Below are 25,523 nucleotides of genomic sequence, written 5' to 3' on the forward strand. Positions count from 1 at the left end.
TCTTACAGTTGTCTGTTTGTCATTGTCAGCATACAAATGCTCATTCTACTAATCAATAGCCCATTGTAATATGAATGTTCCATAAAAAAATTATATATATAAACTCAGCAAAAAAGAAACATCCTCTCACTTTCAACTGCTTTTATTTTCAGCAAACTTAACGTGTAAATATTTGTATGAACATAAAAAGATTCAACAACTAAGACATATACATAAACTGAACAAGTTTCACAGACATGTGACTAACAGAAATGGAATAATGTGTCCCTGAACAAAGGGGGGGTCAAAATCAAAAGTAACAGTCAGTATCTGGTGTGGCCACCAGCTGCATCTCCTACTCATGGACTGCACCAGATTTGCCGGTTCTTGCTGTGAGATGTTACCCCACTCTTCCACCAAAGCACTTGCAAGTTCCTGGACATTTCTGGGGGGAATGGCCCTAGCCCTCACTGTCCGATCCAACAGGTCCCAGATGTGCTCAATGGGATTGAGATCCGGGCTCTTCACTGGCCATGGCAGAACACTAACATTCCTGTCTTGCAGGAAATCACGCACAGAACGAGCAGTATGGCTGGTGGCATTGTCATGCTGGCAGGGTTGTGGAGTAACAAAATACATGTAATGGGATTATATATTTAAAATACAAAAAATAAGTAACTGTATTCCACTACATTTACAATTTAAATCATTGGTAATTAGAATACAGTTACATTCAAAAAGTATTTTGATTACTGAAGAGATTACTTTGCATTTTATTGTCATTTGTTTCATTTAATATTTAGTCCTTTCAGATGGAAAACATTTATACATATAAATGATGCGATCCAAAGTGCATTTGAACAGCAGTGAAACACTTTCTTATGATGTGTTACATTGATACGAGCAGACAGAGAAGTAAGTTTGGAGCAGAAGAAATAGAAATAAACCTTGTGTAAATTGTCAGCTTTACGCTAAAATAAAATGCTATTTCTAGCCATTTTACATGCACGTTACCAGGCACAATCATATTTGTTTATCAAGAAAATTCACGTTGGATCATAATTTCTTTTTTCTAGTAAGACCTTTGATATTAGGGCAAAAATCGTATTCTTGATGATAATTTTTGTATTGTTTTCCTGTAAAAATATCTAAAAATCCTTAAAACAAGATCAATTTGATTTCTCTTGTTTTAGAAACAACACTGCATAAGATATTTAGGTTTTTCAGAGAATGTATTTTTAACATGTGTATTTTGTCTTACTGTACTGGCAGAGTTTTTATAGTCTTAACAAGTGAAAAAATCTACCAGTGCTGAAGAAGTAATCCAAAGTATTTAGAATACGTTACTGACCTTGAGTAATCTAACGGAATACATTACAAATGACATTTCACAGCATGTATTCTGTAATCTGTAGTGGAATACATTTCAAAAGTAACCCTTCCAACCCTGGATGCTGGAGGGTCATGTCAGGATGATCCTGCAGGAAGGGTACCACATGAGGGAGGAGGATGTCTTCCCTGTAACGCACAGCAATGAGATTGCCTGCAATGACAACAAGCTCAGTCCGATGATGCTGTGACACACTGCCCCAGACCATGACGGACCCTCCATCTCCAAATCGATACCGCTCCAGAGTACAGGCCTCAGTGTAACGCTCATTCCTTCGACAATAAACATGAGTCCAACCATCACCCCTGGTGAGACAAAACCGTGACTTGTCAGTAAAGAGCAATTTTTGCCAGTCCTATCTGGTCCAGTGAAGGTGGGTTTGTGCCCATAGTTGCCTGTGATGTCTGGTAAGGACCTGCCTTACAACAGGCCTACAAGCCCTTAATCCAGCCTCTCTCAGCCTATTGCTGACAGTCTGAGCACTGATGGAGGGATTGTGCGTTCCTGGTGTAACTCAGGCTGTTGTTGTTGCCATCCTGTACCTGTCCTGCAGGTGTGATATTCGGATGTACCAATCCTGTGCAGGTGTTGTTACACATTGTCTGCCACTGTAAGGATGATCAGCTGTCCTTCCTGTCTCCCTGTAGTGCTGTCTTAGGCGTCTAACAGTACGGACATTGCAATTTATTGCCCTGGCCACATCTGCAGTCCTCATGCCTCCATGCAGCATGCCTAAGGCATGTTCACGCAGATGAGCAGGGACCCTGGACATCTTTCTTTTGGTGTTTTTCAGAGTCAGTAGAAAGGTCTCTTTAGTGTCCTAAGTTTTTATAACTGTGACCTTAATTACCTACCGTCTGTAAGCTGCTAGTGTCTTAACGACCGTTCCACAGGTGCATGTTCATTCATTGTTTATGGTTCATTGAACAAGCAGGGGAAACATTGTTTAAACCCTTTACAATAAAGATCTGTAAAGTTATTTGGAGTTTTACGAAATTATCTTTAAAACATAGTGTCCTGAAAAAGGGACGTTTCTTTTTTTGCTGAGTTTATATATTGTGATGAGGAGGAGGGCATGGCCGGGCCGTGATGGAGCACGGCCGGCGCTGAATCAGCTGATCAGCAGGAGAGCGAGATAAGGGGCAGCTGGAGATGCCGGTTCGAGAGAGAGATGTATGCGGCCGCATTGCATATGTGTCTGTGTTTTTTTTTATGTTGAGTTTTTGTTAAATTTTATGTTTACTGTTCAGCTGGTTCCCGCCTCCTCCTTGCCCATTCTTTACTCTGTCACAGTGGTGTCGAAACCCGGGAAGGAGGAGGGATGTCCTCGCCGCTGCCATCCTCCAGGGGAGCTGCCGCGGCCGTCTGCCTGGGGACGGAGGAGTCGCTGCCAGCCGCCAAGAGCTGGAGGAACCGCGGCCATCTACCAAGAAGGGGAGGAGTGGTTTCATCCGCCAGGGGCCGGAGGACTCGCTGCTGTCCGCCGGGGGAGGAGCGAGCTGGCGTCTGCCAGAGGGTGGAGGAGTGGTTGAGGACCGGGCAACAGCGCGTCCAGATTAGTCAGACCGGTGGCGCCCCGGCCTGAATCGGACAGGGGAGGAGTGCTACGAGGAGGAGGGCGTGGCCGGGCCATAATGGAGCATGGCCGGCGCTGAATCAGCTGATCAGCGGGAGAGCGAAATAAGGGGCAGCTGGAAACGCCGGTTAGAGAGAGAGACGTACGTGGCCGCGCTGCATGTGTGTTCGTGTTTGTTTTATGTTTTTATGTTGAGTTTTTATTAAACTTTTATTAAATTTCCATCCACAGAACTGCCGTTCACTGGATGTTTTTGGTTTTTGGCACCATTCTGAGAAAATTCTAGAGACTGTTGTGCTTGAAAATCCCAGGATATCAGCAGTCACAGAAATATTCAAACCAACCCATCTGGCACCAACAATCATGCCATGGTCCAAATCACTGAGATCACATTTTTCCCCATTCTGATGGTTGATGTGAACATTAACTGAAGCTCCTGACCCGTATCTGCATGATTTTATGCACTCCAATGCTGCCACACGATTGGCTGATTAGATAATCACATGGATGATTGTTGGTGCCAGAAGGGCTGGTTTGAGTATTTCTGTAACTGCTGATCTCCTGAGATTTTCACACACAATGATCTCTAGAGTGTAAAGAGAATGGACAAATCTGGATTTCTGCTGAGGTACACAAATGGTAGGCCCACTGCAATCTTAGTTTTCTGTTCTTGGCTGACAGAAGTGGAACCCGACATGGGCTTCTTCTGTTGTAGCCTATCCGCCACAAGGTTTGACATGTTGTGCATTCTGAGATGCTATTCTGCTCACTACAATTGTACAGAGAGGTTATCTGAGTTACAGTAGCCTTTCTGTCAGCTCAAACCAGTCTGGCCATTCTCCGTTGACCTCTCTCATTAACAAGGCGTTTTCACCCACAGAACTGCCACCCACTGGTTGTTTTTTGCTTTACACTCTAGAGACTGTTGTGTGTGAAAATTCCAGGAGATCAGCAGTTACAGATATTCAAACCAGCCCGTCTGGCACCAACAATCATGGCACAGTCAAAATCACTGAGATCACATTTTTTCCCCGTTCTGATGGTTGATGTGAACATTAGCTGAAGCTCCTGACCCATATCTGCATGATTTTATACATTACACTTGCCACATGATTGACTGATTAGATAATCGCATTAATAATTAGGTGTAAACAATAAAATGGAGCGAGGTTAAGTTAGTTTGTTATTGACATTCCAGACACATTCAGCGATAAAAGGCAATAACCCTTAAATGTCTTAGAAAATATTTTCCAAAATAGTATTACTGTAAAACTTGGAAAGCTAATAATGTTCTTCAAGATGATTTTCATTATTTTCACTCGATATTATGAGCATTTGCCTGCAAAAGCCGTCGCAATGTGAGTTACGCTAGAAGGATGTCCTCCTGTAGCAGCGGCAAGTAAGGGACCGTGGAGAAAATGCAATTCTTTTTTTTTTGTTTTACTTTTTTTTCTTCCCTTGGTGTGTGAACTGCATGTCCAATATAAACATTCTATTTATAATAGTTTTTTTGTTGAAAAACATAGAAACACAAAACCATTCAATAGAGTAGGACAGTGCACAACTTTCACAGTGGTTGAATAGGGAACTGCATGTCCAAAATCACAATTCTTTCTGTAATAGCTTTTTTGTTGAAGGAGATACAGACAGGAAACCAACGTCATTCAATAGAGGAGGACAGTGCGCAACTTTCACAACCATTCATTTTATCCCTAGTGGTTGAATAGGGAACTGCACGCCCAAAATCACCTTTCTTTTTATAATAGCTTTTATGTTGGAGACAGAGACAAAACCAAAATCATTAAATAGAGGAGGACAGTGCGCAACATTCACAACCATTCGTTTTATCCCTAGTGGTTGAATAGGGAACTGCATGTCCAAAATCACCTTTCTTTTCGTAATAGCTTTTTTGGTGAAGGAGATAGAAACATTGGTTAAGGTGAAAGTTACAAGACGTTGTGATAGATACGTTGGTTTTGTGCCTCTATCTCCTTCAACAAAAAAAGCTATTACAAAAAGAAAGTTGATTTTGGACATGCAGTTCCCTATTCAACCACTAGGGATAAAACGAATGGTTGTGAAAGTTGCGCACTGTCCTCCTCTATTGAATGGCGTTGGTTTCGTGCCTCTATGGTTTTCAACAAAAAAGCTATTACAAAAAGAAAGGTGATTTTGGACATGCAGTTCTCTATTCAACCACTAGGGGAATTGTACTTTCTCCACGGTCCCTTACTTGCCGCTGCGACAGTAGGACATCTCTCCGGGGTAACTAACAATGCGAAGGCTTTCGCAGGGAAATGCTCATAATATCGAGTGAAAATAATGAAAACAAGCTTGAAGAATATTAATAGCTTTCCATGTTTTACAGTAATACTATTTTGGAAAATATTTTCTAAGCCGTTTAAGAGTTATTGCCGTTTATCGCTGAATGTGTCTGGAACATCAAAAACAAATCTAACTTAACCTCCGGTCGGAGCGTACACACACACACATATATTATAATAATATTTAAAAATACACCAATCTTCTAAAATAATATGTAAAATACATTTCCCAATATACGACATTTGTCGAAGAGATAAACAACTATTCGTTCCGGATGCGTTTGTTTCTAGGGGGAACAAAAACAAGAACGGACCGGAGTTTCATGGACATTTATGCTTTACGTAAGGATTCAACAACTTATATAGCTTATAGACGTTACTATGATATGAATGGCTTTTACTGGAGCTCGTTTAACACGGCTTTATATCTTATGTTCCGGTGTTATTTTACGTAGATCTTTTTCACATGTAGGAATGGACGACATGGGCATCGGCATGAGCCGTTCCTGTCTTGAGCGGCTGGAGTTTGATAATGTTGCTCTTAAAAAACTCCCGCTGGATCCGTCCACAGAACCGGGAGTCCGACAGGTACGGGGAGCGTGCTTCTCTAGAGTACTACCAACACCTCTCAATAACCCAAAGTTTGTGGCAGTTTCGGGGCCAGCTCTTGCACTTCTGGGTCTTAATGCTGATGAGGTTCTGAAGGATCCACTCGGCCCAGAGTATCTCAGTGGGTCTAAAGTGATGCCTGGATCAGAGCCTGCTGCCCATTGCTACTGCGGGCACCAGTTTGGACAGTTTGCAGGACAGCTGGGTGATGGAGCTGCATGCTATCTGGGAGAGGTGAAAGCCCCAGTGGATCAGTGCCCTGAGTTACTGCACGAGAATCCCACTGGTCGCTGGGAGATCCAGGTGAAAGGTGCTGGGCTGACACCATATTCTAGGTAGGCCTTTTGTGAGTAGATATAGCAGCATATTATGTTGACATTGACCTGGCATGTACTGATCTGGTTCTTGGCTGGGTAATTCATGAACAATATAATATACCTTTTCAATCCTGATTTGCCTTTAATTCTTGTTTATACCTTATATGGTACTCATTTTAAATTATACAAAAGAAAGTAAATGACTGGAACAGAGTAAACAAATGGCTTCATTATTTCCAGGTGCTGAGACAGAAGAACCATTTTCACTTAAGGGCATAGATATGTTAAACTTTTGTGTTTTGTTTTTTGTCTCTTGCTTTCTTCAGGCAGGCAGATGGCCGGAAAGTTTTGCGCTCCAGCATCCGCGAGTTCCTTTGCAGTGAGGCGGTTTTTTTCTTGGGAGTGCCAACCACAAGAGCAGGATCAGTAGTGACCTCAGATTCGCGGGTCATGAGGGATATCCACTACGACGGGAATCCACGGATGGAAAGATGCTCTGTAGTCTTGCGCATTGCTCCCAGCTTCATCAGGTGACCTTAGTTGTTTATGTTATTCATAAATGGACTTATTCATTCTGAATTTAGAGATACTGAAACTATGCATTATTTGTTTCTACTTGACTTACTTGAATTATGAACACTACATGTCCATTTGTTTTTATGATTATATCTGAACTGAACTGTGAAGAAGCTCCTTTCCTGATTCTCTTGCAGATTTGGATCATTTGAAATCTTCAAGCGAGCTGATGAGTTTACAGGGCGTCAAGGTCCCAGCTATGGCTATGATGAGATCAGAACCCAGATGCTGGATTATGTAATTGAGAACTTCTTCCCCGAGATCCAGCAGAGTCACTCAGACCGTGTAGAGAGGATCACTGCCTTCTTTAGAGAGGTAGACTAAGATTAAAATATTTCTCTTAATAGTATCAGTGCTGTGGTTGTGGTATTGGCACCTTACACCAAGTCACCTGAAAAATAAATGTCATATTTTGCTGCACTAATAAGTTCCTGTAGTTTAGGGCTGGGCGATAGGACGATGTAATCGGAAATCAAATATCCCCATGCAGATTTCTACATTCATTGACAGACGATGATCGACAATATCGGGAAATGACAAAACCATGGAGATATGAAATGGTATCACAAGATATGAAATTAGCACCCGCCAAAAGCGGGAACGCAGTGGTGGGTAATTTTGCTCATCTATCCGACACTGTGACGGGCAACCTGTAAAACGTCTCGGAGTGATACAGGACAAGAAACGCTGTTAGACACAAAACACGTGCTTGAAGAAACAGACTTCATTATATTTTGAAGAACAGACGAAAGAAAAGCCGTCTGATTCATTGTTTGTTCAGAGGTTCAATAGCGTGAGCGTGTCTCGTGGAACATGCTTATGTAAAGAGTTCTCACTCTTTCTTTTCTGTTTCAGGTGTCTAAAAACAGTTGCCAAGTACAGTGTCGTCTAATGACCTAAGACCATCTCAGGAGGTGCTCTGAGTTTAGTTTGCTTTATTTCCATGGAGCAGTTCACGCTTAACATGCATTGTGAACAACACTCTGCAGGTTCACTTACAGTGGTGTGAAAAAGTGATTGCCCCCTAAACCTAATAACTGGTTGGGCCACCCTTAGCAGCAACAACTGCAATCAAGCGTTTGCAATAACTTGCAATGAGTCTTTTACAGCGCTGTGGAGGAATTTTGGCCTACTCATCTTTGCAGAATTGTTGTAATTCAGCCACATTGGAGGGTTTTCGAGCATGAACTGCCTTTTTAAGGTCATGCCACAGCATCTCAATAGGATTCAGGTCAGGACTTTGACTAGGCCACTCCAAAGTCTTCATTTTGTTTTTCTTCAGCCATTCAGAGGTGGACTTGCTGGCGTGTTTTGGATCATTGTCCTGCTGCAGAACCCAAGTTCGCTTCAGCTTGAGGTCACGAACAGATGGCCGGACATTCTCCTTCAGGATTTTTTGGTAGACAGCAGAATTCATGGTTCCAATTATCACAGCAAGTCTTCCAGGTCCTGAAGCAGCAAAACAGCCCCAGACCATCACACTACCACCACCATATTTTACTGTTGGTATGATGTTCTTTTTCTGAAATGCGGTGTTACTTTTACACCAGATGTAATGGGACACACACCTTCCAAAAAGTTCAACTTTTGTCTCGTCAGTCCACAGAGTATTTTCCCAAAAGTCTTGGGGATCATCAAAATGTTTCCTGGCAAAAATGAGACGAGCCTTAATGTTCTTTTTGCTCAGCAGTGGTTTTCGTCTTGGAACTCTGCCATGCAGGCCATTTTTGAGTCATGAACACTGACCTTAACTGAGGCAAGTGAGGCCTGCAGTTCTTTGGATGTTGTTGTGGGGTCTTTTGTGACCTCTTGGATGAGTCGTCGCTGCGCTCTTGGGGTAATTTTGGTCGGCCGGCCACTCCTGGGAAGGTTCACCACTGTTCCATGTTTTTGCCATTTGTGGATAATGGCTCTCACTGTGGTTCTCTGGAGACCCAAAGCTTTAGAAATGGCTTTATAACCTTTTCCAGACTGATAGATCTCAATTACTTTCTTTCTCATTTGTTCCTGAATTTCTTTGGATCTCGGCATGATGTCTAGCTTTTGAAGATCTTTTGGTCTACTTCACTTTGTCAGGCAGGTCCTATTTAAGTGATTTCTTGATTGAGAACAGGTGTGGCAGTAATCAGGCCTGGGTGTGGCTAGAGAAATTGAACTCAGGTGTGATAAACCACAGTTATGTTTTAACAGGTGGGGCAAACACTTTTTCACACAGGGCCATGTATATGTATATTTATATATATATATATATATATATATATAAATCTTTGTATTTAAGAAACAAAGATGAAAGTGATTAAATCATAAAATAATACAAAAACACGTTCACATTGAACCTACAATTGAGTTCTATTTCATTTTCTTTAGGCAGCATTAACTGCATTAATGAAATGCAATACAAATTCAATAAGAACACAGTGGAAATTATTGGGAAGCAATCATTTGGGAACACAAGAGGATTTAATAGACTTACACCTAATAGGAAAACTGGTGTTTTCTATTATTTTAAGCACAAACTATGTGAAGTAACAAACTGTTGTAGACATTTTATGAAAGTAGAAATAATGTGGGTTGTGTTAAACTTTCTAGAGGTATATTTAAATTATTATTATCAGAATTATATGTTGCATTTATAATTTTCTTTAGACCTTAATTTGTATTAGTATTATCCACCTGTTGTTGTATATAAGATTTTTTTTGACCAGTTCGTTATTTTAATTGCTTTTCCATTTCATTTGAAGTGCAATTTGAATGTAGAAATATCTTTAGTTTAAGTTTTTCGTGTTTCAATACATTCATTTTTAAAGCAAAAATATTCAGCGATCCCTCGGCAGTGGGGGCAGGGGGGTTAACGATGTAATCGGATATTGTGAATGTATTTCTTGCATATCACCCAGCTCTACTGTAGTTGTGTGTTTTAAGTCTCCAGTCACCTTATTATCCTAATTGACTGTATTTGGCAGGCAGCCGTCAACAGATTAGCTTCTCATGCACTAGAACTTCTGTATATAAGATTGTGTTAGCTTTAATCAGTGATGAGGCTAACCAATTAAAAAAAAAAGTTGTATTCGTAATATGACCAAATTAAATATGACCACAAGTCATTTTTATTTCTTAATTCTTTTCTTCTATAAAAGTATTCATTTTTATATACTTTTGTAATCTCAGTTAAAGTTCAAGGTTTGACTGAATATATATTGTATAACCCAACCTAGTAGGTTGACTATCATTTTTAGTGGCACTTGTGCAGACTGCTTCCTAGATTTCATTTAAAAAGTTTTTTAAATAAATAAATTGAATATCAGATATATTATATTTGTGCAACTTTATTGTGTTTAGATTTACATGAATGTACAGGTATGTGTATCTTCATTCCTAGGTGACTGTACGAACAGCTAGGCTGGTGGCACAGTGGCAGTGTGTGGGTTTCTGTCATGGAGTCCTCAATACTGATAACATGAGCATCCTGGGCATCACTTTGGACTATGGCCCTTTTGGCTTCATGGACCGGTAAAACCCTCACACACAATCATGGCTTTAATAACCTGGTGGTCAATGACTGTCAATTATGACATTGCTTTATTCAGTTCTTCAAGTTAATACCTCATTCAGTTAATTCTTCAGTTTTGTATTCCACAAAGTGTATTCATAATTTGAACGTGAACTAATCGTTTTCTCTAGTTTTGACCCAGATTTCATCTGCAATGCTTCTGATAACTCGGGGCGGTACTCTTACCAGGCACAGCCGGCCATCTGCCGCTGGAATTTAGCTCGGCTAGCAGAAGCCCTAGTCCCTGACCTACCGCCTGACCGGGCCGAGCAGGTGCTGGATGAATACCTGCCTCTTTATAATGCCTTCTACCTGAGCAACATGAGAAAGAAACTGGGTCTGCTAAGGAAGGAGGAACCAGAGGATGAGATGCTCATTACAGAACTTATGCAGACCATGCATAACACTGGTATGAAGATTTTTTGATTTATCACAACCTGGGATGTCAAAACCGAAAAATGAATGTTTTGTGGTAGTAGACCCTCTTTCTATCTCTGATTGCCGCCTCACCCCTTCCTCCTCTCAGGTGCGGACTTTACCAATACTTTCCGCAGTTTGAGTCAAATTTCCTGCCCTACACAGGAGGAGGGAGAGGATGACAATGAGGCTATTAGACAAGCCACAGAGCTGCTCCTACAGCAGTGTGCCTCTCTAGAGGAGCTGAAAGCCGCAAACAGACCTACCATGGACCCACGGTAGCATAAATGTTCCTAGCCTAAAATATATCTTGTATTTGTGCCATTCTGTTGCAATGTCTCCTTTCCTTCCCCATAGTGAGCTTGCAATGCTGCTGTCCATGGCTCAGAGTAACCCTGCACTGTTCCAGATGTTGTCGGACAGGAAAACACTGGCCCGGCAGCTGGAGAGACTCTCGAGATTGAAGGAACTGATGGACGCCAGTGAGGAACAGTTGAGGGCCAAGCAGAGTGAAGACTGGACCTGCTGGATCCAGAAATACAGGTACAGTAAGGTGGTTTTGAGTGGTTGGTAAAGAGACTTTTGAACTATTTTTTCATGAAGCATTGTTTATCTGAAACTGAAAAGAACTGAAGCAGCATACAGTAGAAGCACTAGACGTTTTGACTTTTAGTGAGAGACTTTTTCACCAAGTAGCCCTTTTTAATTTATTTGATTTATTTTCCTTACCGATACTACAATTATTGACCTGAAACTCAATTTAATGTACTGCATATGTTGTCTATTCAACTCAAAAGGCAGAGGCTTGCTCGTGAGTGTGAGTCAGCAGTTGATGTCAAAGCTGTACAGGAGGAGAGAGTTCATGTGATGAACAGCACCAACCCACGTGTGGTACTCAGAAACTACATCGCCCAGAATGCAATAGAGGCAGCTGAAAATGGTGACTTTTCAGAGGTGATTAGTTGCACTTTATGCTTGTCATAAACAGTTCTTTGTGATCTGCATTAATTTACGTATCTCTTGTGATGTATTTGTATTGTTCCATATAATCGAAATTCTAAGTGTTAGAAATGTGCATTTCTTCTGTCCATTTTTACAACTTCTCATCTTCTCAAATCCATTAGGTCCAGAGAGTTCTGAAAGTGTTGGAAAAGCCATTCTCTATGCAGGAAGGACTTGAACAGCCAAGCTGGATGGGTAGAGGAGAAGTGGAGGATCCAGGAGAGAGAGATGAGGCGGGAGAAGACGGGAATACTTCAAGAGAGGGCATAGGATCAAGAGCAGAGGCTCGAGGACTTGTCCCATATGACAGCAGGCCCCCTACCTGGGCCAATGAGATCTGTGTCACCTGATCATCATAAAACCTTCATGACAACTAACCTGTTCCTTAATGCAGAATAATCCTGCAGAAGCTGGTTGGGTGTCAGTGAAGGCATTAAAAGAGGCATTAAACTCCTGTCCACCAGTCAAAAACATGCAGTAAGATCATGTGTAAAGGCTAAATGATAATCTTGTTGTTATCTTCAGTATTCATACTACAGTCCTGCACATTTATCTCTGTTTGTTAAACTGGTTATGAAGACATAGATCACCAGTCTCACAATGACAGGTCTCGGTCTGAAAGACAGAAGTTTTGCCTCAATATACAGTATATATACAGTAAAATGACTGGATTTGAATGTAGAAGGGTGTTCGTAGTTAAACGCACAAGCCATTGAGCAATGAAGCTTAAACGCACAAACAGGTGTAATCCTTTAATGGACATCTATCTCACTTTGAATCATATAGTTAGTATGTAGCACTGATTTAGTCCTTGATCCTTCTGTACTAGTTTACAACAGTCAACAGCTAGTGATACTTGGCAAAAGTGACTATAAATAAGCATATTTTCCAAGTTTACCTACTGTCTTTGGCAAAACTGAATCATATTTTTTAAAAATGTAATTGCTAAATGCATCATAAATCATTGGGAGGGGACCTCGTAATTACACATTTTTATTTTGGGGTCAGCCGAGGGAGTATTTTTATATCCTTTGTGCCCATTCCTGAAATACTCTTTCAGTTTTGTTTAAAATATGATTAACAGAACTTAACAGATGATTTTCAGTTTTCAGACATGGTTTACAGTTTTATTTTGTAAGCCTTTTATGAACTGCCCTGAGTAATATACAGTATTTCCAAGATAAAGTAACATGATAAACATATCACATATCTGTGCTCTATTGTTGTTAACCAGTATTATTTTTGTAAAGTCAACGTTTTACACTTGTAAAATAGGCTTAAAACCTTTTAATAGTGAGTGTTGAGGAAAAAGCGTTCATTGTGCTTATTTGGTGAGGAATGTCTGTGCTGGGGGCCCAATAGTTTGGGAACATGTTAATACAGGTTCAGGTGTGCACTTAAAAAGTATGGCAAATCTATTCTAAACAGTGTCAAGTATTTGCAGACAGGAACAATTCTCACACGGAGGGTGAAACACTCTTTGTTTATACTGTAAAACACCATTTTCAAAAGCCCTTGATTTATTACATTCAGTGCTGTGGAAGAATAAGCGGGCAGCAGTTCTCAAATGCATTGAAGGACCAAGTTCTTGGATGTTTTATCTCAGTGACGTAACACGGCCACGCTGGAGAGGGAGCGGTCACGCGCACACGCACAGTCCGTGTACGCGCACAGGTAGATTGAAAATAAATTTCAGAGGTGTCAACTTGGTCACATGGACATTCTAAGCACAATACTAATGTTTGTGTGACTATAAAAGTGTTGGGGGAATGAGTCATACCAAAAAGCTGCCTTTCTTTGTTCTTTTTAATTTTTACATTGCCCTTAATTGAAACCAACCCTTACAAATATCGAGAGTTCTTGGCAAATTTACCACTTAATATTTTCACATGCAAATTTTCTTTGTGGCAAACTTGCAACAAAATTGTCCATAGTTGCCAAAAGTTTGCTACAGGTTCACCACTACAAACATTGCGAATTACAAGCTCATTTGCATGTGAAAATAATGTGTAAAATTTGTGGCTAGTTTGCCAGAACTCTAGATTGTTTTAAAGGGAATCGGTTTTGGATCATGAAGAGGCTCAGATTAAGTTTCAACAGTTTTAAATTTTGCATATTAACCATGTGTGTTTATGCAAGGAATGAGAAAAAAGGTCTAATGTATCGGCATGAATTTTAAATGTAGATGGCTTATTGTCATATACTCCCAGTTTAAACAATCTGTACACAATATTGTGGTGGTTTGAAATGTATAATAGCATTCTGAGGTATTTGTCAGTGGCCCTTGTGCATAATAATGTCGAGTACTGATATCAGTAGAGCAACTGCCCCCTGCATTTAACTTTTTATTGGATTGATTAGATTTTGACCTAATGTTTTAAAAAAGTACTAAATGACCCCATTGTTCCCCTAAGGTTGGTCTCAAAATGCTGCTGTCTTCCTGTAAACTAAAAAAACTTTGCATTTCTACTTTAGTCTTCCTGTGAACTTTATGCAGTACTACTCTTGATATCATAGATCCAATGCATATGGTGAGAAAGGGCATGGGCAAGATATACTTGATACACCATTATTGTAAATCCTTTAACTTTTCTGCTACAAATAAAATTGTTTCTAACCATTGTTAACTGTATGGAAAGGGGAATAAAATAATCATACATGCTATTTTACAGATGTCTTTTTGTCATTGTCAGCATACAAATGCTCATTCTACTAATCAATAGCCTATTGTAATATACATTTTCCCTAAAAAAAATATATATATATATATATATACACTGTGGATATACAGTCGAAGTCAGAAGTTTACATACACCTTAGCCAAATACATTTAATCTCAGTTTTTCACAATTCCTGACATTTAATCATAGAAAACATTCCCTGTCTTAAGTCAGTTAGGATCATTACTTTATTTTAAGAATGTAAAATATCAGAATAATAGTAGAGAGAATGGTTTAAGATTTTATTTCTTTCATCACATTCCCAGTGGGTCAGAAGTTTACATACATTTTGTTAGTATTTGGTAGCATCGCCTTTACATTGTTTACAGTGCATCCGGAAAGTATTCACAGCACTTCACTTTCACATTTTGTTATGTTACAGCCCTATTCCAAAATAGATTAAATTCATTATTTTCCTCCAAAAGTCTACAAATAATACCCCATAATGACAACGTGAAAGAAGTTTGTTTGAAATCTTTGCAAATGTATTAAAAATAAAAAACGGAAAAAAAAAAAAAAAACCCACACACAACAAAATATTCACATGTACATAAGTATTCAGAGCCTTTGCTCAATACTTTGAAGCACCTTTGGCACCAATTACAGCCTCAAGTCTTTTTGAGTATGATGTTACAAGCTTGGCACACCTATTTTTGGGCAGTTTCTCTCATTCTTCTTTGCAGGACCTCTCAAGCTCCATCAGGTTGGACGGGGAGCATCGGTGCACAGCCATTTTCAGATCTCTCCAGAGATGTTCAATCGGGTTCAAGTCTGGGCTCTGGCTGGGCCACTCAAGGACATTCACAGAGTTGTCCCGGAGCCACTCCTTTGTTATCTTGGCTGTGTGCTTAGGGTCATTGTCCTGTTGAAAGATGAACCTTCACCCCAGTCTGAGGTCCAGAGCACTCTGGAGCAGGTTTTCATTAAGGATGTCTCTGTACATTGCTGCATTCATCTTTCCCTCGATCCTGACTAGTCTCTCAGTTCCTCCACAGCATGATGCTGCCACCACCATGCGTCACTGTAGGGATGGTATTGGCCAGGTGATGAGCGATGCCTGGTTTCCGCCAGACATGACGCTTGCCATTCAGGCCAAAGAGTTCAGTCTTTGTTTCTCATGGTCTGAGAGTCCTTCGGGTGCCTTTTGGCAAACTCCAGGCGGGCTGTCATGTGCCTTTTACTGAGGAGTGTCTTCCGTCTGGCCACTCTACCATACAGGCCTGATTGGTGGAGTGCTGCAGAGATGGTTGTTCTTCTGGAAGGTTCTCCTCGCTCCACAGAAAAATGCTGGAGCTCTGTCAGAGTGACCATCGGGTTCTTGGTCACCTCCCTGACTAAGGCCCTTCTCCCACGATCGCTCAGTTTGGCCAGGCGGCCAGCTCTAGGAAGAGTCCTGGTGGTTCCAAACTTCTTCCATTTACAGATGATGGAGGCCAATATGCTCATTGGGACCTTCAATGCTGCAGAAATTTTTCTGTACCCTTCCCCAGATCTGTGCCTCAATACAATCCTGTCTCAGAGGTCTACAGACAATTCCTTGGACTTCATGGCTTGGTTTATGCTCTGACATGCACTGTTAACTGTGGGACCTTATATTGACAGGTGTGTGCCTTTCCAAAGCATGTCCAATCAGCTGAATTTACCACAGGTGGACTCCAGTCAAGTTGTAGAAACATCTCAAGGATGATCAGTGGAAACAGGATGCACCTGAGCTCAATTTTGAGTGTCATGGCAAAGGCTGTGAATACTTATGTACATGTGATTTGTTTCGTTTTTTTATTTTTAATAAATCTGCAAAGATTTCAAACAAACTACTTTCACGTTGTTATTATGGGGTATTGTTTGTAGAATTTTGAGGAAAATAATGAATTTAATCCATTTTGGAATAAGGCTGTAACATAACAAAATGTGGAAAAAGTGAAGTGCTGTGAATACTTTCTGGATGCACTGTAACTTGGGTCAAACGTTTTGGGTAGCCTTCCACAAGCTTCTCACAATAAGTTGCTGGAATTTTGGCCCATTCCTCCAGACTCCAGGTGTGCTCACACACGCTGTTTCAGTTCTGCCTACAAATTTTCTATCAGACTGAGGTCAGGGCTATGTGATGGACACTCCAATACCTTGACAACCTTTGTTGTCCTTAAGCCATTTTGCCACAACTTTGGAGGTACGCTTGGGGGTCATTGGCCATTTGGAAGACCCATTTGCGACCGAGCTTTAACTTCCTGGCTGATGTCTTGAGATTTTGCTTCAATATATCCACATAATTTTCCTTCCTCATTATGCCATCTATTTTGTGAAGTGCACCAGTCCCTCCTGCAGCAAAGCACCCCAACAACATGATGTTGCCACCCCCATGCTTCACAGTTGGGATGGTGTTCTTCAGCTTGCAAGCCTAACTCTTTTTCCTCCAAACATAACGATGGTCATTATGGCCAAAAAGTTCAATTTTTGTTTCATCAGACCAGAGGACATTTCTCCAAAAAGTAAGATCTTTGTCCCCATGTGCACTTGCAAACTGTAGTCTGTCTTTTTTTATGGCAGTTTTGGAGCAGTGGCTTCTACCTTGCTGAACAGCCTTTCAGGTTATGTCAATATAGGACACATTTTACTGTGGATATAGATACTTGTCTACCTGTTTCCTCCAGCATCTTTACAAGGTCTTTTGCTGTTGTTCTGGGATTGATTTGCACTTTTCACACCAAACTACATTCATCTCTAGGAGATAGAATGCGTCTCTTTCCTGAGCAGTATGATGGCTGCGTTGTCCCATGGTGATTATACTTGCGCTCTATTTCGTACAGATGGACGTGGTACCTTCAGGTATTTGAAAATTGCTCCCAAGGATGAAACAGACTTGTGGAGGTCCACACTTTTTTTCTGAGGTCTTGGTTGATTTCTTTTGATTTTCCCATGATGTCAAGCAAAGAGGCACTGAGTTTGAAGGTAGGTCTTAAAATACATCCACAGGTACACCTCCAGTTCAGTACACCTCCTATCAGAAGCTATTGGCTAATTGTCTAAAGGCTTGACATCATTTTCTGAAATTTTGCAGGCTGCTTAAAGGCACAGTTAACTTAGTGTATGTAAACTTCTGACCCACTGGAGTTGTAATATAGTCAGTTAAAAGTGAAACAATCTGTCTGTAAACAATTGTTGGAAAAATTACTCATGTCATGCACAAAGTAGATACCCTAAATGACTTGCCAAAACTATAGTTTGCTAATACTAAATCTGTGGAGTGGTTAAAAAATGTGTTTTAATGACTTCAATCTAAGTGTATGTAAACTTCTGACTTCAACTATATATACACACACACACACACACACACACTCACCAGCCACTTTATTAAGTACACCTGTACATCTACTTATTCATGCGATTATCTAATCAGCCAATCACGTGGCAGCAGTGTAATGTATAAAATCATATAGAGATGGTTCAGGAACTTCAGTTAATGTTCACATCAACCATCAGAATGGGGAAAAAATGTGGCCGTGGCATGATTGTTGGTGCTAGATGGGCTGGTTTGAGTATTTCTGTAACCGCTGATCTCCTGTGATTTCGTGCACAGCAGTCTCTAGAGTGTAAAGAGAATGGTGTGAAAAACAAAAAACATCCAGTGAGTGGCAGTTCTCTGGGCAAAAACGGTTTGTTAATGACAGAGGTCAGAGGAGAATGGCCAGACTGGTTCAAGCTAACAGGAATGTTACAGTAACCCAAATAAACACGCGTTACAACAGTGCTATGCAGAATAGCATTTCTGAACATACAACACGTTGAACATTGAGGCGGATGGGATACAGCAGTAGAAGACCCCTCTGAGTACCACTACTGTCAGATCAGGATACTGCTTAGAACAGGAAACTGAGGCTGCAGTGGGCACAGGCTCACCAAAACTGGACAGTAGATGATTGTAAAAACATTGCCTGGCCTGACAAATCTGGATCTGCTGAGGTACACAAATGGTAGGCCCACTGCAGCTTCAGTTTTTTGTTTAGGCTGACAGAAGTGGAACCCAACATGGTCTTCTTCTGTTGTAGCCCATCCGCCTAAAGGTTCAACATGTTGTGCATTCTGAGATGCTATTCTGCTCACTACAATTGTACAGAGAGGTTATCTGAGTTACTGTAACCTTTCTGTCAGCTCAAACCAGTCTGGCCATTCTCCTCTGAACTCTCGTATCAACAAGGCATTTTCGCCCACAAAACTGCTGCTCACTGGTTGTTTTTTGTTTTTCGCACCATTCTCTTTACACTCTAGAGACTGTTGTGTGTGAAAATCTCAGGAGATCAGCAGTTACAGAAATACTCAAACCGGCCCATCTGGCACTAACAATCATGGCACGGTCAAAATCACTGAGATTAAATTTTTTCACCATTCTGATGGTTGATGTGAAAATTAGCTGAAGCTCCTGACCCATATCTGCCTGATTTTGTACATTACACTGCTACCACACGATTGGCTGATTAGATAACTGCAATAATAATTAGGTGTACAGATGTACACAATAAAGTGGTCGGTGAGTGTGTGTGTGTGTGTGTGTGTATGTATATATATATATATATATATATATATATATATATATATATATATATTATTATTATTATTATTATTATTATTATTATTATTATTATTATTATATTTAAAAATACACCAATCTTCTAAAATAATATGTAAAATACATTTTCCAATATACGACATTTGTCGAAGAGATAAACAACTATTCGTTCCGGATGCGTTTGTTTCTAGGGGGAACAAAAACAAGAACGGACCGGAGTTTCATGGACATTTATGCTTTACGTAAGGATTCAACAACTTATATAGCTTATAGACGTTACTATGATATGAATGGCTTTTACTGGAGCTCGTTTAACACGGCTTTATATCTTATGTTCCGGTGTTATTTTACGTAGATCTTTTTCACATGTAGGAATGGACGACATGGGCATCGGCATGAGCCGTTCCTGTCTTGAGCGGCTGGAGTTTGATAATGTTGCTCTTAAAAAACTCCCGCTGGATCCGTCCACAGAACCGGGAGTCCGACAGGTACGGGGAGCGTGCTTCTCTAGAGTACTACCAACACCTCTCAATAACCCAAAGTTTGTGGCAGTTTCGGGGCCAGCTCTTGCACTTCTGGGTCTTAATGCTGATGAGGTTCTGAAGGATCCACTCGGCCCAGAGTATCTCAGTGGGTCTAAAGTGATGCCTGGATCAGAGCCTGCTGCCCATTGCTACTGCGGGCACCAGTTTGGACAGTTTGCAGGACAGCTGGGTGATGGAGCTGCATGCTATCTGGGAGAGGTGAAAGCCCCAGTGGATCAGTGCCCTGAGTTACTGCACGAGAATCCCACTGGTCGCTGGGAGATCCAGGTGAAAGGTGCTGGGCTGACACCATATTCTAGGTAGGCCTTTTGTGAGTAGATATAGCAGCATATTATGTTGACATTGACCTGGCATGTACTGATCTGGTTCTTGGCTGGGTAATTCATGAACAATATAATATACCTTTTCAATCCTGATTTGCCTTCAATTCTTGTTTATACCTTATATGGTACTCATTTTAAATTATACAAAAGAAAGTAAATGACTGGAACAGAGTAAACAAATGGCTTCATTATTTCCAGGTGCTGAGACAGAAGAACCATTTTCACTTAAGGGCATAGATATGTTAAACTTTTGTGTTTTGTTTTTTGTCTCTTGCTTTCTTCAGGCAGGCAGATGGCCGGAAAGTTTTGCGCTCCAGCATCCGCGAGTTCCTTTGCAGTGAGGCGGTTTTTTCTTGGGAGTGCCAACCACAAGAGCAGGATCAGTAGTGACCTCAGATTCGCGGGTCATGAGGGATATCCACTACGACGGGAATCCACGGATGGAAAGATGCTCTGTAGTCTTGCGCATTGCTCCCAGCTTCATCAGGTGACCTTAGTTGTTTATGTTATTCATAAATGGACTTATTCATTCTGAATTTAGAGATACTGAAACTATGCATTATTTGTTTCTACTTGACTTACTTGAATTATGAACACTACATGTCCATTTGTTTTTATGATTATATCTGAACTGAACTGTGAAGAAGCTCCTTTCCTGATTCTCTTGCAGATTTGGATCATTTGAAATCTTCAAGCGAGCTGATGAGTTTACAGGGCGTCAAGGTCCCAGCTATGGCTATGATGAGATCAGAACCCAGATGCTGGATTATGTAATTGAGAACTTCTTCCCCGAGATCCAGCAGAGTCACTCAGACCGTGTAGAGAGGATCACTGCCTTCTTTAGAGAGGTAGACTAAGATTAAAATATTTCTCTTAATAGTATCAGTGCTGTGGTTGTGGTATTGGCACCTTACACCAAGTCACCTGAAAAATAAATGTCATATTTTGCTGCACTAATAAGTTCCTGTAGTTTAGGGCTGGGCGATAGGACGATGTAATCGGAAATCAAATATCCCCATGCAGATTTCTACATTCATTGACAGACGATGATCGACAATATCGGGAAATGACAAAACCATGGAGATATGAAATGGTATCACAAGATATGAAATTAGCACCCGCCAAAAGCGGGAACGCAGTGGTGGGTAATTTTGCTCATCTATCCGACACTGTGACGGGCAACCTGTAAAACGTCTCGGAGTGATACAGGACAAGAAACGCTGTTAGACACAAAACACGTGCTTGAAGAAACAGACTTCATTATATTTTGAAGAACAGACGAAAGAAAAGCCGTCTGATTCATTGTTTGTTCAGAGGTTCAATAGCGTGAGCGTGTCTCGTGGAACATGCTTATGTAAAGAGTTCTCACTCTTTCTTTTCTGTTTCAGGTGTCTAAAAACAGTTGCCAAGTACAGTGTCGTCTAATGACCTAAGACCATCTCAGGAGGTGCTCTGAGTTTAGTTTGCTTTATTTCCATGGAGCAGTTCACGCTTAACATGCATTGTGAACAACACTCTGCAGGTTCACTTATATATATATATATATATATATATATATATAAATCTTTGTATTTAAGAAACAAAGATGAAAGTGATTAAATCATAAAATAATACAAAAACACGTTCACATTGAACCTACAATTGAGTTCTATTTCATTTTCTTTAGGCAGCATTAACTGCATTAATGAAATGCAATACAAATTCAATAAGAACACAGTGGAAATTATTGGGAAGCAATCATTTGGGAACACAAGAGGATTTAATAGACTTACACCTAATAGGAAAACTGGTGTTTTCTATTATTTTAAGCACAAACTATGTGAAGTAACAAACTGTTGTAGACATTTTATGAAAGTAGAAATAATGTGGGTTGTGTTAAACTTTCTAGAGGTATATTTAAATTATTATTATCAGAATTATATGTTGCATTTATAATTTTCTTTAGACCTTAATTTGTATTAGTATTATCCACCTGTTGTTGTATATAAGATTTTTTTTTGACCAGTTCGTTATTTTAATTGCTTTTCCATTTCATTTGAAGTGCAATTTGAATGTAGAAATATCTTTAGTTTAAGTTTTTCGTGTTTCAATACATTCATTTTTAAAGCAAAAATATTCTGCGATCCCTCGGCAGTGGGGGCAGGGGGGTTAACGATGTAATCGGATATTGTGAATGTATTTCTTGCATATCACCCAGCTCTACTGTAGTTGTGTGTTTTAAGTCTCCAGTCACCTTATTATCCTAATTGACTGTATTTGGCAGGCAGCCGTCAACAGATTAGCTTCTCATGCACTAGAACTTCTGTATATAAGATTGTGTTAGCTTTAATCAGTGATGAGGCTAACCAATTAAAAAAAAAAAGTTGTATTCGTAATATGACCAAATTAAATATGACCACAAGTCATTTTTATTTCTTAATTCTTTTCTTCTATAAAAGTATTCATTTTTATATACTTTTGTAATCTCAGTTAAAGTTCAAGGTTTGACTGAATATATATTGTATAACCCAACCTAGTAGGTTGACTATCATTTTTAGTGGCACTTGTGCAGACTGCTTCCTAGATTTCATTTAAAAAGTTTTTTAAATAAATAAATTGAATATCAGATATATTATATTTGTGCAACTTTATTGTGTTTAGATTTACATGAATGTACAGGTATGTGTATCTTCATTCCTAGGTGACTGTACGAACAGCTAGGCTGGTGGCACAGTGGCAGTGTGTGGGTTTCTGTCATGGAGTCCTCAATACTGATAACATGAGCATCCTGGGCATCACTTTGGACTATGGCCCTTTTGGCTTCATGGACCGGTAAAACCCTCACACACAATCATGGCTTTAATAACCTGGTGGTCAATGACTGTCAATTATGACATTGCTTTATTCAGTTCTTCAAGTTAATACCTCATTCAGTTAATTCTTCAGTTTTGTATTCCACAAAGTGTATTCATAATTTGAACGTGAACTAATCGTTTTCTCTAGTTTTGACCCAGATTTCATCTGCAATGCTTCTGATAACTCGGGGCGGTACTCTTACCAGGCACAGCCGGCCATCTGCCGCTGGAATTTAGCTCGGCTAGCAGAAGCCCTAGTCCCTGACCTACCGCCTGACCGGGCCGAGCAGGTGCTGGATGAATACCTGCCTCTTTATAATGCCTTCTACCTGAGCAACATGAGAAAGAAACTGGGTCTGCTAAGGAAGGAGGAACCAGAGGATGAGATGCTCATTACAGAACTTATGCAGACCATGCATAACACTGGTATGAAGATTTTTTGATTTATCACAACCTGGGATGTCAAAACCGAAAAATGAATGTTTTGTGGTAGTAGACCCTCTTTCTATCTCTGATTGCCGCCTCACCCCTTCCTCCTCTCAGGTGCGGACTTTACCAATACTTTCCGCAGTTTGAGTCAAATTTCCTGCCCTACACAGGAGGAGGGAGAGGATGACAATGAGGCTATTAGACAAGCCACAGAGCTGCTCCTACAGCAGTGTGCCTCTCTAGAGGAGCTGAAAGCCGCAAACAGACCTACCATGGACCCACGGTAGCATAAATGTTCCTAGCCTAAAATATATCTTGTATTTGTGCCATTCTGTTGCAATGTCTCCTTTCCTTCCCCATAGTGAGCTTGCAATGCTGCTGTCCATGGCTCAGAGTAACCCTGCACTGTTCCAGATGTTGTCGGACAGGAAAACACTGGCCCGGCAGCTGGAGAGACTCTCGAGATTGAAGGAACTGATGGACGCCAGTGAGGAACAGTTGAGGGCCAAGCAGAGTGAAGACTGGACCTGCTGGATCCAGAAATACAGGTACAGTAAGGTGGTTTTGAGTGGTTGGTAAAGAGACTTTTGAACTATTTTTTCATGAAGCATTGTTTATCTGAAACTGAAAAGAACTGAAGCAGCATACAGTAGAAGCACTAGACGTTTTGACTTTTAGTGAGAGACTTTTTCACCAAGTAGCCCTTTTTAATTTATTTGATTTATTTTCCTTACCGATACTACAATTATTGACCTGAAACTCAATTTAATGTACTGCATATGTTGTCTATTCAACTCAAAAGGCAGAGGCTTGCTCGTGAGTGTGAGTCAGCAGTTGATGTCAAAGCTGTACAGGAGGAGAGAGTTCATGTGATGAACAGCACCAACCCACGTGTGGTACTCAGAAACTACATCGCCCAGAATGCAATAGAGGCAGCTGAAAATGGTGACTTTTCAGAGGTGATTAGTTGCACTTTATGCTTGTCATAAACAGTTCTTTGTGATCTGCATTAATTTACGTATCTCTTGTGATGTATTTGTATTGTTCCATATAATCGAAATTCTAAGTGTTAGAAATGTGCATTTCTTCTGTCCATTTTTACAACTTCTCATCTTCTCAAATCCATTAGGTCCAGAGAGTTCTGAAAGTGTTGGAAAAGCCATTCTCTATGCAGGAAGGACTTGAACAGCCAAGCTGGATGGGTAGAGGAGAAGTGGAGGATCCAGGAGAGAGAGATGAGGCGGGAGAAGACGGGAATACTTCAAGAGAGGGCATAGGATCAAGAGCAGAGGCTCGAGGACTTGTCCCATATGACAGCAGGCCCCCTACCTGGGCCAATGAGATCTGTGTCACCTGATCATCATAAAACCTTCATGACAACTAACCTGTTCCTTAATGCAGAATAATCCTGCAGAAGCTGGTTGGGTGTCAGTGAAGGCATTAAAAGAGGCATTAAACTCCTGTCCACCAGTCAAAAACATGCAGTAAGATCATGTGTAAAGGCTAAATGATAATCTTGTTGTTATCTTCAGTATTCATACTACAGTCCTGCACATTTATCTCTGTTTGTTAAACTGGTTATGAAGACATAGATCACCAGTCTCACAATGACAGGTCTCGGTCTGAAAGACAGAAGTTTTGCCTCAATATACAGTATATATACAGTAAAATGACTGGATTTGAATGTAGAAGGGTGTTCGTAGTTAAACGCACAAGCCATTGAGCAATGAAGCTTAAACGCACAAACAGGTGTAATCCTTTAATGGACATCTATCTCACTTTGAATCATATAGTTAGTATGTAGCACTGATTTAGTCCTTGATCCTTCTGTACTAGTTTACAACAGTCAACAGCTAGTGATACTTGGCAAAAGTGACTATAAATAAGCATATTTTCCAAGTTTACCTACTGTCTTTGGCAAAACTGAATCATATTTTTTAAAAATGTAATTGCTAAATGCATCATAAATCATTGGGAGGGGACCTCGTAATTACACATTTTTATTTTGGGGTCAGCCGAGGGAGTATTTTTATATCCTTTGTGCCCATTCCTGAAATACTCTTTCAGTTTTGTTTAAAATATGATTAACAGAACTTAACAGATGATTTTCAGTTTTCAGACATGGTTTACAGTTTTATTTTGTAAGCCTTTTATGAACTGCCCTGAGTAATATACAGTTTTTCCAAGATAAAGTAACATAATAAACATATCACATATCTGTGCTCTATTGTTGTTAACCAGTATTATTTTTGTAAAGTCAACGTTTTACACTTGTAAAATAGGCTTAAAACCTTTTAATAGTGAGTGTTGAGGAAAAAGCGTTCATTGTGCTTATTTGGTGAGGAATGTCTGTGCTGGGGGCCCAATAGTT

At 40.3% G+C, this 25,523-nt stretch overlaps 1 protein-coding gene and 1 pseudogene across 3 annotated transcripts; both read left to right on the forward strand.

The window, feature by feature from the left end:
* The first annotated feature begins 5,195 nt into the window (after positions 1-5,195).
* On the forward strand, positions 5,196-14,401 carry LOC127455894 (protein adenylyltransferase SelO-1, mitochondrial-like). 3 transcript variants are annotated; one of them, XM_051724066.1, is made up of 11 exons: positions 5,196-5,210; positions 5,561-5,611; positions 5,742-6,213; positions 6,522-6,725; positions 6,909-7,086; positions 10,151-10,281; positions 10,453-10,730; positions 10,848-11,016; positions 11,096-11,281; positions 11,536-11,692; positions 11,863-14,401. In XM_051724066.1, exons 2-11 carry the CDS (start codon positions 5,593-5,595, stop codon positions 12,097-12,099), a joined length of 2,031 nt encoding a protein of 676 aa, XP_051580026.1. In that variant the 5' UTR covers positions 5,196-5,210; positions 5,561-5,592; the 3' UTR covers positions 12,100-14,401. The 3 variants fall into 3 exon arrangements, with proteins under 3 accessions (XP_051580026.1, XP_051580027.1, XP_051580025.1); XM_051724067.1 differs by lacking the exon at positions 5,196-5,210 and having other exon boundaries at positions 5,469-5,611; positions 5,725-6,213; XM_051724065.1 differs by lacking the exon at positions 5,196-5,210 and having other exon boundaries at positions 5,523-6,213.
* On the forward strand, positions 5,473-25,377 carry LOC127455896 (protein adenylyltransferase SelO-1, mitochondrial-like; annotated as a pseudogene).
* Positions 25,378-25,523: the final 146 nt, after the last annotated feature.

The sequence above is a fragment of the Myxocyprinus asiaticus genome, chromosome 18, assembly GCF_019703515.2.
Source record: "Myxocyprinus asiaticus isolate MX2 ecotype Aquarium Trade chromosome 18, UBuf_Myxa_2, whole genome shotgun sequence".
NCBI classification, from domain to species: domain Eukaryota; kingdom Metazoa; phylum Chordata; class Actinopteri; order Cypriniformes; family Catostomidae; genus Myxocyprinus; species Myxocyprinus asiaticus.